The sequence below is a fragment of the Rousettus aegyptiacus genome, unplaced genomic scaffold (assembly GCF_014176215.1).
Source record: "Rousettus aegyptiacus isolate mRouAeg1 unplaced genomic scaffold, mRouAeg1.p scaffold_m13_p_5, whole genome shotgun sequence".
In the NCBI taxonomy this organism is placed as follows: Eukaryota; Metazoa; Chordata; class Mammalia; order Chiroptera; family Pteropodidae; genus Rousettus; species Rousettus aegyptiacus.
In genome coordinates this window covers 18248082-18260179 of record NW_023416308.1, presented here as the reverse complement: position 1 = coordinate 18260179, position 12098 = coordinate 18248082, and the positions used below count along the sequence as shown (strand labels likewise).

Genomic DNA, 12098 nt, shown 5'->3' with positions numbered 1-12098 from the left:
GCACTGTGTTCCTATGCACAAGTCTGTGTGCGCACTCACATTCTCAGCACACAGATCACAGCCTAGAGAGCCCGCGCTGCCATTGGGACAGCATAACGAGGTGGCAATAGGACAAATTCGGGCCCAACCCCCAGTGAGCCTCTTGTTTCACTCTCTAGATGTCTGCCTGCCTGGTCTGTGGGCTTGTAACCCCCCTTAAGGCACCTGAGTCTGATTAACCTAGCAGCAGATGTCCAGGGAAAGTGCCAAGTCTACAGACAATGTTGTGGCCACAGGTCTTACAGTGACTGATGGGGGCTTCACAAACCCCAAGGCTCTGAACTAAAAAGCTCCCACTAGATAGAGAGATCCCAGCCCCAGGGCACCCTGAGTACAGGGAGCCAACAGAATCCAAGTTGCATGGGGGAGGCATAAGGCACTTTTTTCAGCTGACCTAAAGCATACTTACTCCAAAATATTAGAACCACATGCTTGGTCCGTCTGACTCGTCCCTGTTGAGGGGGATTCCCCTGAACACAGGACGTCAGGCTGGCTGCACCCTGGAGGCCTGGATAAGGTACTTTGATGGCAATGTGAGCTGCTGAAACATGGTTTCTGGAAGCAGAATGGCCTAGAAAGTGCCAGAAAACAGCAATTCAAAAGAGGAAAATGTCTGGAGGGATGTGGGGAGGTATGCAGTGGACAGACTTGCTGGGCATGCATCCCAGCCTTGGACAAGTCAGTCACTTACCCTCTAAGCCTGGCCTTCTGCATCTGCAAAAAGGGGAAATGCAGCCCACGGGCAAGGAGTGTCAGGACTAGAGTGGATGACTGCAAAGAATCCTGAACCCAAACCCAAAAGGCGGTGGGCGTCTTAGCTGATGGGGGAATGAGGCAGTGGCCTGGGTGGGAGGGTGGAGGAAGCCTGGGGGCTCGAGTGCGAGCATAGATGACGGTAGTGTCTTTTTATTGAACCCTGTGAAGCGCCAGAGGCACCTAAAAGGGTCCCATTACACATGCAGTGCTGCCCATGATGTGCCAGGCACACAGGTCCACAGAGTGGCCAGATCATGGTCCCTGTACCGGGCCAGGAGGAAAGGGTCCTGCTTAGCAATGGTGGAGGGGCACTGAGGCACGGCCGCTGACAGAGCTGAGGGAGGACTTCCTGGAGAGACCATATGATGTGGGCTCGAGGAACGACCTGGAGTTACCCTGCCTGTGGACAAGCAGGTCATTCCAAGCTGAGGGAACAACATGGGGAAAGGCATAGACACTAGGAATGACGTGCCTGGGGCAGTGAGTTGGGAGTAAGTGGAGCGAGGGTCGGGCCTGCAGGCTGGAGGGGTTATTTGGCCAGGTAGGCTGGGGGCTCTGGGTAATGCTGAGGGGAGGAGACGAGGCCTGGTGGGGAGACCAGTCTGCTTCCTTCCTAGAAATGATCAGAAGAAGGCTGTCTGCGCCTTACACCTTCCCTGAGAACTCCGAGTCTCCAGGGCTGTGCAGAGCAGCCACCATCACACTATGTGACACCCATCCTCACCTCTGGTCAGCTTCCAGAGGCAGTCAGATGTCTTTACCCAGGACTGGTAAACATGAGGTAGACCAAGGCACCTGTTTAGCCTGTGGAGTTTTCCTGGGACACCTGCTCTGGGCATCTGTATGCTTCTAGGCAGTGCTGATCCTTCGAGAGCTCCGCCCTGGAGGGGTAGGCAGGCATCTAGGGCATGCAAACCTGCAGATGCCTTGGCTGCGCCACTCTGCCTGTGGAACCTGTCTTATTCTCTCTCGGGTTGTCAAGCCCACCCAAGCCCTATCTATATTTGCTGACTTCTACCCTCCCAGATGCCACATTAGTGCTGGCTCTCAGCCTTCCATCCTGGTCCCTCTTGAGGCCTAGCAGGTCACAGATGAACCATCTCTGGAGCAGTAGCTCCTGGGCACTGACCCAGGCTGGCCCAGGCTGGGTGGTACAGCTGGACCTGGTCACATGGCTTCTTGCACTGGTCAGGTGGGAAGCTCTGAGCTTACCCCCTGCTCTGTGCTTCTCTTCAGTGGTCGGCACCCATCTCTAGAGATGCCCTTTGCAAAATTTCACACACACATACACACACAAAAGCCCAGAACATACTCAGCTAGTAGTTAAAACCAACAACAAAACTAACCTGAAACAATAATTTGAGGCCAGGCTCTTTCATCCAGCTTCTTCTCCCGGAGCTGGAGGCAAGCGCTCCTGAGCCCCGGGCACCGGCCCTCCCTGGCCGGCCTTTTTTTTCTGCTGCCCCCATCTCTCTTGCAGCAGTTCTTCTGGCGGGAACTGCACTCAGTTTCTCCACACTGGTACCTTTTTCTGTCTCAATACCAATAGCACGTGCTGTCCCCACCGGAGAGCTGTCCCAGGATAACAGACCCCCAAGAAATGGAGGTCAGGGAACCAAGGCCAAGAGGAACTGAGGGCCCCTGAAGCCAGAGGCCTCTTGAGGTACAGGTGTGGGGAGGGTCTCAGGAGAGGCCCCGTGCTGGTTGCGGGGCAGGCCTGCGGCTGCCTAACCTCCACGAGCATTAGGTGCCAGAGCTGCCTGTGCAGACTGGAGTCAAACAGCTCCCTTTTATGTGTTGCTTCTGTTTTCACCACAGCATTGACAGTGACCTAGTACAGCTATTGTACTGGGGCACGTCTGCCTAGAGGTCTGCCTAGAGACACATTCAGTCATTCAAAACAGCGAAGCAGTCAGCTGCTTAGTCCTGACCCTGGGAATGCTTACGAACAAAAGAGAGGACTGCCAGGCTGCCTCCATCACCCACTGGTTGTATGACTCTGGCAAGGCTTGTCATTTTTCTATTCCCTTCTTCTCTTTGTTTGTAAAAGGAAGGGGTTGAACTAAAGCCCTTGTAGATCTCTTCTAGTTTTAAAAAATTAAAAATCTATTCAATCTGGGAAGCCATCAAAACCGTGGTGGCTCTTTTAACTCCTCTGTTAACCAAAAGGACAATGCCATGACCCCCATAGCCGGAAGCCCCACAGCCCTCCCTGTGCTCACCCCCGTGAGTGTGAGTGTCACAGTATGAGTGTAGCTTTCGAGTGCCATAATCTTCCCAGGAGAGCTGGAACCACTGATGGATGTCCCCGTGGTCAGGTCTCAGAGTCACAGCTGAATGACGGTGAGTCCTCTGGGCTTTGAGCCTCTGGCCAGCAGTGGTTGACTGGTGTGAACTGGTGTGTGGGATGGCCTGCATCCTGCTGTCCTTACAAGCTCCTTCCTGGAACTATCATGATGGCCTAGTACATCCATCGCACTGTGGAAGAATGACCACGAATGGGGTGGGGGTCCTCAGTGGTGAGACCTCAGTTATTGCACTGTTTTGTTTTCTGCGGGTCCTTTCAGCCTGGCTGACTTCTCTCTCTACCTCAGCTCTAGATTCTAAGATGAAAGAAAGAATGGTATTTTCCATTTCTCTCAATGGGTGCTTGGACTGGTAGAAATGCTTCCCATATGGCAGGAGTGTGAGCCCCAGGAGGGGCTGTGCTACCCATTTTGGCACCTGCCAGGCCTGCCAAATTCATGTCATCCTCTCAGGGTCCTAGGAGGTGGGGTTGCTTTTCCTTTACAGATGAGAAACAGAGGTTCAGAGAAGGCGAGAGACTTGCCCAGGCTGCAGGCAGGGCAGATGTCAGGCATACTGCTTGGCAGGGGAGTGGTTTTCATTGCGTCCTCCCTGCCTTCAGGACACACAGAACAACCCGTTAACCTGCATTCACTTCAGACCCTTACCCTCTGCAGGCCACGCCTGTAAGGGCAGAGCCAACAGCAGGTGCCTCTGCCTTGAGGAACAGTCAGTGAAAGAAGGCTGGGCTCCCCAATTTACAGCTGTACCACCAAGCAGCTCCAGCAGGTGGCACTGGCTCGCTTTCCTCCTGGCTGGTCCATTTGCTGCCAGGGATGTTTTGCAGCTAGACAGCCCAGCTCTCAGCTAAGAGCATTTCCTCACATTACACTGTCTTTATTAGCTCATTCCTCAGGTAATGTTTATTAATCTACTTCTGGAGAAATATTGGTTTTCTCCACTGCATGGCCATCTGTGTGGTGCTGGGAAAAGGAGAGGGAGCGAGCAGGAGTCCAGGGAGGAGGCGGCTGGCAAGTGAGGGGGAAGCTGCCTGGTTCCTGCACGTACAGAACGCAGAGCTCTGAGATGATATGTGAAGTGCTACCGAGGAGGGCAGAGCATCAGGATGGAGTTTATGTCTCCGGAATGATGACAAACACCAGGCAGCATGGGCAGCACACACTGCTCATGAATCTCCTTTCTTTTCAGCCTGGATGACTTTTCGGGGATGAAGCTATCTATTCCCCAGGCGACAGGATTTATAACTGGAGTGGGCCTGCAGAAGACCCTGTGTGCCGAGCCTTGCTCAGGCTCACACACACTGACTGACGTAACCCTGCATGTGAACGTGTGGGTGTGTGCCTGCCAAGTGTGAACAAGCCTATGGAGATGCATGCTGGGAGTCTCAGTCCAAACTGCAATGCTCTGGGCACGAGCGGGGATTTAGTTCACTTTGCAGGGTTCAGGGCCAGAAGTCCTCCTGATCTCAGTTCACCACCAGGCACATGGGTCCTTCCCGTCCGTCTGGACACGAGGCCATGGAGTAAGTTGAGTCAGGACAGTCACATCTGAGGGCAGATCCAGGCATTACATCTTTCGGACTACTGGAAGTGAGGAGACAAAAGGGAACTAACCAATATGGGGCGTCTTCTAGGGTGGGCCAGATCTGGGATGTGATGTGTATATCACTGGAATCTTCACCATAAGGGACCCTCGCTTCCTCCACTGTCACAGATAAGCGGTGACTTTAGGTTAAGCATCTTGCCTAAAGACGCAACTTCAGGGGAAGGGCCCTGCTCCTCAGAGTGGTCAAGCAACAGGGACCCTGCAGCCTAGGGGCCTCTGTTCTCTGGGGAACCCAAGGCCTAGAGCTGTCGTGATCTCTGGCCCTGAACCCTTATCTGGAGTACACCTTCTCCCCTAGGATGGCAGATCTGCACAGAGAACCAGTGTCCAGGGGCCATCTATGAGCAGCACATTGCCTCTGGTCAGGCTTGTACACGGGGTGGCGAGGAGGAAAGAGGCTGCTCCCCAGTGGTGGTGAGCTCAGTCACGTATTTCCTCCTCTGTTCAGGCGCATGGTTCCTCACCTTATGATATCTTTATTACACACTTTTACTTTCCAATGGCCACTTGGGGTGGTTTCCTTTCTGTGTTCACAGCACCAAGGGGTGACCCAGGCTGCCGCTCTGTGCCTGGGGGAAGTCCTGCCTCTGCTCCTGGTGAGCCCCACCCCCGCCAGTGGCGGTTTCCTGCTTCACAGCAGCACTGCTCTTGGGAGGGCCCCTGGCAGACAGTGAGCAGAGCTCCTGCTCTACTAGGCTCTGCTGCCTGTAAAACCATTGGTTCCTTCCCTCCTGCCCTCGGCCCTGACCAAGATGCTCCAAAACCCCTCAGGGACTCTGGACTCTGAGCTCTGTCTTCTGCAGGATAAGAGTTGACCTCAGATCTGAACAAGTACCTGGGTATTAAGGCATCAGCAGAAAAATTAATTGGCAAGCCTATTATATTCAAATAGTCAGAGCTGTCTCAATTCAAGAATAGGACTCTGATACCATTCAGTGACTCTCTACCATGACCATCCTCACAAGAAGGGTTGCCTTCCCTAGGAGATAAAGGCTATCAAACACTGCATTTAAAGCCCTTATTCAGTATGCTGTCAGTGCTTTGTGCCTGCTCACTGGGTCTAGCTCCCCCCTCAGGAGAAGAGCCTGATGGTAGGGGTCTCAGGTAGGACCTCTCTAATGACCAGAGATGAGTCTGGGCTGCATGTGGCTTCTCTTTCCTGGCTCTCTGGCTCTCCCAGACCTGTTGCATTCATGGACAGGTTCATGTCCTAGGTCAACAGGTGCAGTACACGCCTCCACCAAGAGGGCCTGGGTCCAACCTCTCATAAGAGCCATATACAGCCTATGCACAAGCAGGGAGCTTCGCTGTGGCCAGCTGCTTTTGCTGTAATGTGCATGAGGCTCCACGGCCAAGCCTGGATATGGTCACCTTGGAAAATCCTGATGCCCAGGCCAGCACAGGCTTTATTTGCTGATCCCATTCAGGAATCAGGATGGATGGCCCAAGACAGGCAGTCAGTGAGAGATGGGTTTATCATGTATTCAGGAATGAAGAGAGAAAAGATGACCCTGTGTATGGTGGCCTGTCTAGCTGATTCATGCCCAGCAATACAGCAAAATCATTGTCTGAAGGGCCTTGCACCTATAGGCAGTTTGTAGGTCTAAGCCTACCCCCCAGCCCCCAAAAAACTGTGGAGCCTCACTCACTGGCTCACAAAAAACCTCCAGAGCTGTATTAGTCAGTATTGCCAAAGACAGAATGCACTGCTTCAGGAGGTAGTGATCTCCCCATCACTGGAGGAATTCAAGCAAAGGCCAAGTGATTTGACAGGGATGTTAGATGGCTGGGGATTTGGGAGACTAACAGGGCTGCATCCTAATGCTGGCTGTATCACTTACTAGTTGTATAATGCTAGGCAACTAATTTAACCACTCTAAGCCCTGGTGTCCTTATCTTTAAAAAAGGTATTATAATAGTGCCCTTCACGGCTATTGTAGGAATTGACTAAAACATGTAAAGTGCTGAGCAAAAGGCTGGTTTCTTGGTAACTAATCAATAGATGGTCACCACTATCATCATCATTGTCATCATCATCTCTGTTGTTATTTAATGTCTGTCTCAGTTCTGACATTCTTTCCTTCCCTCCCTTCTTCCCCTCCTTCCATGAGCAAGTACCTGCACCTACTTAAACAAAGCATGGTGCAAGGCACCTTGGGGACACAGGGAGTAATCAGACGCAATCAGGTCTTGGGCAAAGGTGCAGCCTGGGAGGTGAAAGGACATGGACACATGTACCTAAAATGCAGGACAGTAGGTGGTGGCTCCTTATTCCACAGATAAAGTGCCAGAGAATTTCAGAGAAGGAGAAAACTATTCCCAGTCAGGGCACTCCACGATGGATTTGTCAAAGAGGCTGTTTGGAAGGGTACCTCAGAGGAGAGCACTCTTTGGCCATGTCCCTGTGCCCAAGCCAAGGCCTTGAGGTGGCAAAGGTCCTGGGCCCCCTTGGGTTAGGACAAAGGGTATGGGGAGAATGGAACAAGAGGCTGGAAGGACGGCAGGGCTAGACTGCGAGGACTCAACTGCCTACCTCTGCCACTTCAACTCAACTCCACCAGGAGCCCCGGGACACTGAACAAAAGAGTGAGTGATCAGAACTGTGCTCCACCAGAGGGAAGAAGCAAAGATCAATGCCCTGCCAGTCAGGTCGTAAGGAGAGCAGGTGGGCAATGGAGCCTCAAGGAGGGGAGAGTCTGAGGGGGAAGCCCGGCTCTGCACCCGGGGCAGTAACCTTAATAAGCATCAACATCTTGTGAGCTTGCTCCTAGGGTCGCATTAAATGGCAAGGAAAGGCTGAAGGAAAGGCTGTGCCAACAGGAACAGACTAAAGGATGGAGACTGGAAGTGTTACTGAGTTGATGGGCAGGTCTTGGTGGCAAATTGCAGTGGAGGCATGAGATCACTGGGTATGGAGGTGGCCTAACAGCTGTAGGGAATGCGGGGGGAGCAGCACTTCAACTTTGCTCTCCACACGAAGCACCTGGGGACTCCCTCAGAACGCAGACTGAGTCAGTAGGGCAGCGCAGACAATGGCTGAGCTGACCTCTCTGCTTCGGCTGCTGGAAAAACTAAGAGTCTGATCTGTGCCTGTCTCCGGCAGTGCTAACAGCACATATTTTGCACATAAACTTTACTCCCTCTCTTCTACTTTTACTTTCCCTCCATCTTGATGTTCTCATTCTTTTTTTATATAATTTGGTAGCAACTGTGTTTTGGTAAACTGTCTAACTTCTGGAATAAGAAAGTGAACAACTAAACAAGTGGTAAAGGAAACTTTATAAATTAAATTTGCCTAAAGATACATTGGCAAGCTTAATACTTAGAGGCAATATATGAGGACTCCTCCTACATTCCGAACAAACTCATCACTACCTGCTGGGCCTGATTGTAAAGCGACTTCTGATACATTTCTTAACCTCGCACCTCGCCGTGTTTGCATTTGTGCTGCCTGGAGAGACGCACAGACGGGCCGGAGCACGCGTGCTGGCACGTGAGGGGTCTGTTCACCTGGCGGTGCCGCGAGGCAGCACATGGGGACAGGCAGGGGACCCTGACGAGGACGGAGGCTCCCACCTGAGGGCCAGTGACTGGACCCACCTACGGAGTAGCTGTTGGCAGGGAAGGCCCCGGCCCAGAACCACGGCTGTGAGGGCTGGCCCGAGTCGGAGGTCAGGGGTGTGGGAGAGAACACTTCACCCCCTTGTTGGGGCCAGCAGAAGAGCAGACAGAACTCTGGCCTGGAGCCAAGGGGCCACCAACAGAGAGCAGAGGACAGGGCTGGCAGGACACCAGCCAGAACTGAGTATGGAACCTCAAGACGCAAGGCCAGGACTGTGGCTGTAACAGATATCCACTTGGATCATCGGTCTGCATTTATTCAAAGGCTTCTGGTGTCTGGCTGCCAAGAGAGGTTGTAAGGAGAGGAAGCATCAAGCTATTCAGTCAGGTTTTTGGGGTAAATATTTGATTCAAAAAGTGGTTGATTCACTACCCCCCCCCCCCAAAAAAAAAGGGCCTTTGGTGCCATAGAAACCTCAGACCCCAGCAGGGAGCAAAAGAAACTACTTACTACACAACGGGGTCCATTCATCATCACGTTCACCGCCTCCTCCTAACGGCTCCATCAGCAGGCATCATTACCCCCATTTTCCACATGAAACAATAAAAGGCTCAGGGTCACCCACTAATAAAAGCTAGAGAGAGGTTTCACATCCAGATCTGCTTGGCCTCAGAGCCCAAGGTTTCTCCCCTCCACTCTGTGCCTCACCACAGAAAAATGCCTCGATCTAGAATACAGGATACACTGCATACTGTCTGTACAGGGCCTCCTGGCCTGCGGTGGACTTTGGTGGCATCGCTGTAGCCGCTTCAGGTCAGCACTGGAAGCTGGCACAGCGTGGATACTCATAAAGAGCCACAGCCACGCACCATGCAGAGACATGCACACACACGAGAGAGAGACACAGTGGCTTGCACGGGTTCCAACTTACTGACTAGGCTGACCCTGCGAGGACGGCCTTTCCTCCGATCACTGCTCCTTCTCAGGCCTTCAGGAATCCTGGGCAGGGTTGGTCCCCAGCCTCCTGTGCAGTGCACACCTCATTCCCTCCCTTCTCCACCGAAGGCCAGACTTTTGCTCATGGCTTTGGAGGGCAGGGTGGGCTCTGGGAGCACGCCCCCCTCCCCATTGTCAGGGCCTGACTCTGGTGTTAAGGGCAGAGGAGGTAGGACGGGGGGAGGGCAAGCACTGCTATCACCCTTCCATGTGTCCCCTTGGCTTGTGAGGGCCCTGCAGCGGCTTCGCTGTGCAACCACCTGACAGGCAGCCAGCTCTGGTCCCCCTGACCCCCTAGTCCTTCCACTGGCTACGTACCCCATAACTGTTGCTGCTGAGGTCCTCTTCCCAGCAGGCTGCCTCCTGGGTGGGGAACCAGCAAGTGGCTGAGCCCGTGTGACCTACCCATTGGGAAAGGCAAACGTCTGCACATTAGATGTGAGCGTGCAGACCACACCATGGCAGGCCCGCTCTTGCCCGGCCCCTCTCTTTAGTCTCTTCTCTCCCTGCACAGTCATGGGAGGCTGTTTCCATGGGATGGTGATGCCTCTCTCCTCTTCTTGTCCCCAATCTTTGTGACTGATCCTCCCGGAGGACCTCTGACCAGAACGAGAAGTCCAACTTGCTGATTCCTCAACCCAGTCTTCTTTCACAGGCAGGTGTGTGTGCTGAGGTGCTAGTGTTAGCTGGAGGCTGCAGAGGGGAGGGGTTCTGGCACCAGTCTTTAGAATGGGTAGATGTAACACTTCTTCCTGTTTCAGCTCTGGCCACTAATTTCTGGGCAACAGAAAAGCCCCTTTCCAGATCGTATCAAACACAGCCATAAAGTGGAAAAGGAAAGACCTGAGATGCATGTGGCACCTATAGTGGCAACAGGAATCAGAGAATTGCTCTGGGATACTGGTCCTATTTGGTCCTGGTCCTAGTTGATCCTGGATGGGTGCACCTTCAACACCAAGGCACTATCCTGGGACCTAGAATCCAGATGCAATTGAAAGCCTGTCCCATTCTTCTTCCTCTTTTCTACAGCAAATGTGATCTGCTAACTGTCCCCAGGTTCAGACAGACAGACAGACACACACACACACACACACTCTCGCATGTGCACGAGTGAGCGAGAGTGAGAGACAGAGAGAGAGAGACAGACAGACAGACACAGACAGACCTTCCAGCCTGTGGCGTAACTTCCAAAGCATGCTGCAGGATGAGAGGCAGAGACCTTTCTGGGGGTGGCTGCTCTGCCCCATGGGGCCCACCCAGGGTCAGTGTGCTAAACAAGAGAAGAATCCTTGTTTTTCCTCACTAATGGAACTTGCCCTGGGCTTGACATGTAAATGTATTTTCTGCCCAACTGAACGGGCAAGAAGAAAAATAGTGGTGCGGAGATTCAAAAACAAAGGCAGAACAAAGACCAAGTCCTGCAGTGGCAGGAGAGAAATCTCTAAAGCCAAGGCTCACTTGACTTGCATCAGCTCTGGCAGCCTCATGGCCAAACCAGTTCCGCAAACTGCTCAGAACAAAAGGGCAGAGGAACCCATAAATCACCAAGCTGGAGAGCCCCGCAGAGGGGAGCTGGTGCTGCTCCAGTGCGCACAAGGCCCTATGCACATGGCTGATTCCACTTCACCTCTGTGGGCTCCAGGGAATGAGCCCTTTGCCAGCCCCAGTCAATATCAGGAGTCTGCAGAAAACCCACTATTTAGCTGTGCCGTTCAGTAACAAAGCAGCATCTTGAAGCCGAGATGCCTAGACATGGAAGGGGCAGAGAGGGAGGCCTTAGACCCCACACGGGGCAGGGGAACACACTTGGCAAGCCTCAGGGTGGAAAAGCACAGGCAGGCAGGGCAACTGAGAGGCACAACCTGAAACCTTGCTTTAGCACCTGCTCCTGGGCAGGTTGCCACCCTCCCCAGCCTGTGTGCCCCTTGGCTGTGAGATGCAAGGCTGGACTGGAAGTTCACAAGGGCCTGCACTATTCTGACGAGAAGCCTCTGCCTTCATGGTTCCTTTAGTAGCTCTGCTTCCCTGGGAAGGAGGCCAGAGACCCTCTCTCCTGGGCTTGTTAGGAAGTGGCAGAGAGCATACAGTGTGGCAACCTGTTTTGGGCCTTACTGCTTGCCACGTTGAAGCTGAAAGAATCCAATCTGCCCTTAGAAACCTCTGGAGTGTTAGTAATGGAAGGGTCTGCAGAGACCACTTTCAACCCCTTTTGCTTTTCTCAGAGCAGGACTGAGGCCCTGAGCCAGGTGAGGTCCTACTGAGGGTGCTGGGTACAGAGTGGCCAGGCACTGAGGCCTGGGCTCCCCACCCAGCCCTTGGGTTGGCCCAGTCATCAGCCTGGCTGCTGGCACAGCTGACATTGTTTAAAGGAACCAATAAATCAATAAATTAATCCAGAGTATTGTGCTCATAGTACCCATCTCAGAGCTGTTCGACAGGAGAAATGTTTTTCCCAAAGCAACTCCAAGACCCAAAATTCACATACCTCCCATCCAGGGATGAAAGCTAGGATCCCAGGTGCACCTACCTGGTTTGACCCTTTCTTGCTGTGGTACCTGAGGTCCAGGGGAGGGGCTCCTGACTGCTGGTGCACCTGTGATCAAGTCAGCATAGACACCTGCTGGCCTGCCTTTGGCACTCTCTCACGTAAAAACATGAGGTGGGACAGAAAGAAGGGCAGGTGAGGCCACAAACCAAGGTAGCCAACACCTGCTAAACAAATACATACAAATTTCATCCCTTCCCAAGTTTATCCACCTGTGTTATCTTAAGAATTCAAGTTTAGCACTATCCTTTCCACTTTAACAGTAGAAAGCCACCCTGTGTACAGTGC

The 12098-nt window shown here is 52.9% G+C and overlaps 1 protein-coding gene across 4 annotated transcripts in view; it reads right to left on the bottom strand.

The window, feature by feature from the left end:
• TTC28 (tetratricopeptide repeat domain 28) overlaps positions 1-12098 on the bottom strand; it is a 609862-nt gene that overhangs the window by 33672 nt on the left and 564092 nt on the right. For 3 of the 4 annotated variants that reach the window (XM_036220511.1, XM_036220512.1, XM_036220514.1), the window contains one exon: positions 449-610. The exons of the other annotated variant lie outside the window; for it this stretch is intronic. In XM_036220511.1, coding sequence (XP_036076404.1) covers positions 449-610 — 162 coding nt within the window. The remainder of the gene's footprint in view (positions 1-448; positions 611-12098) is intronic. 4 annotated transcript variants of the gene reach the window in all.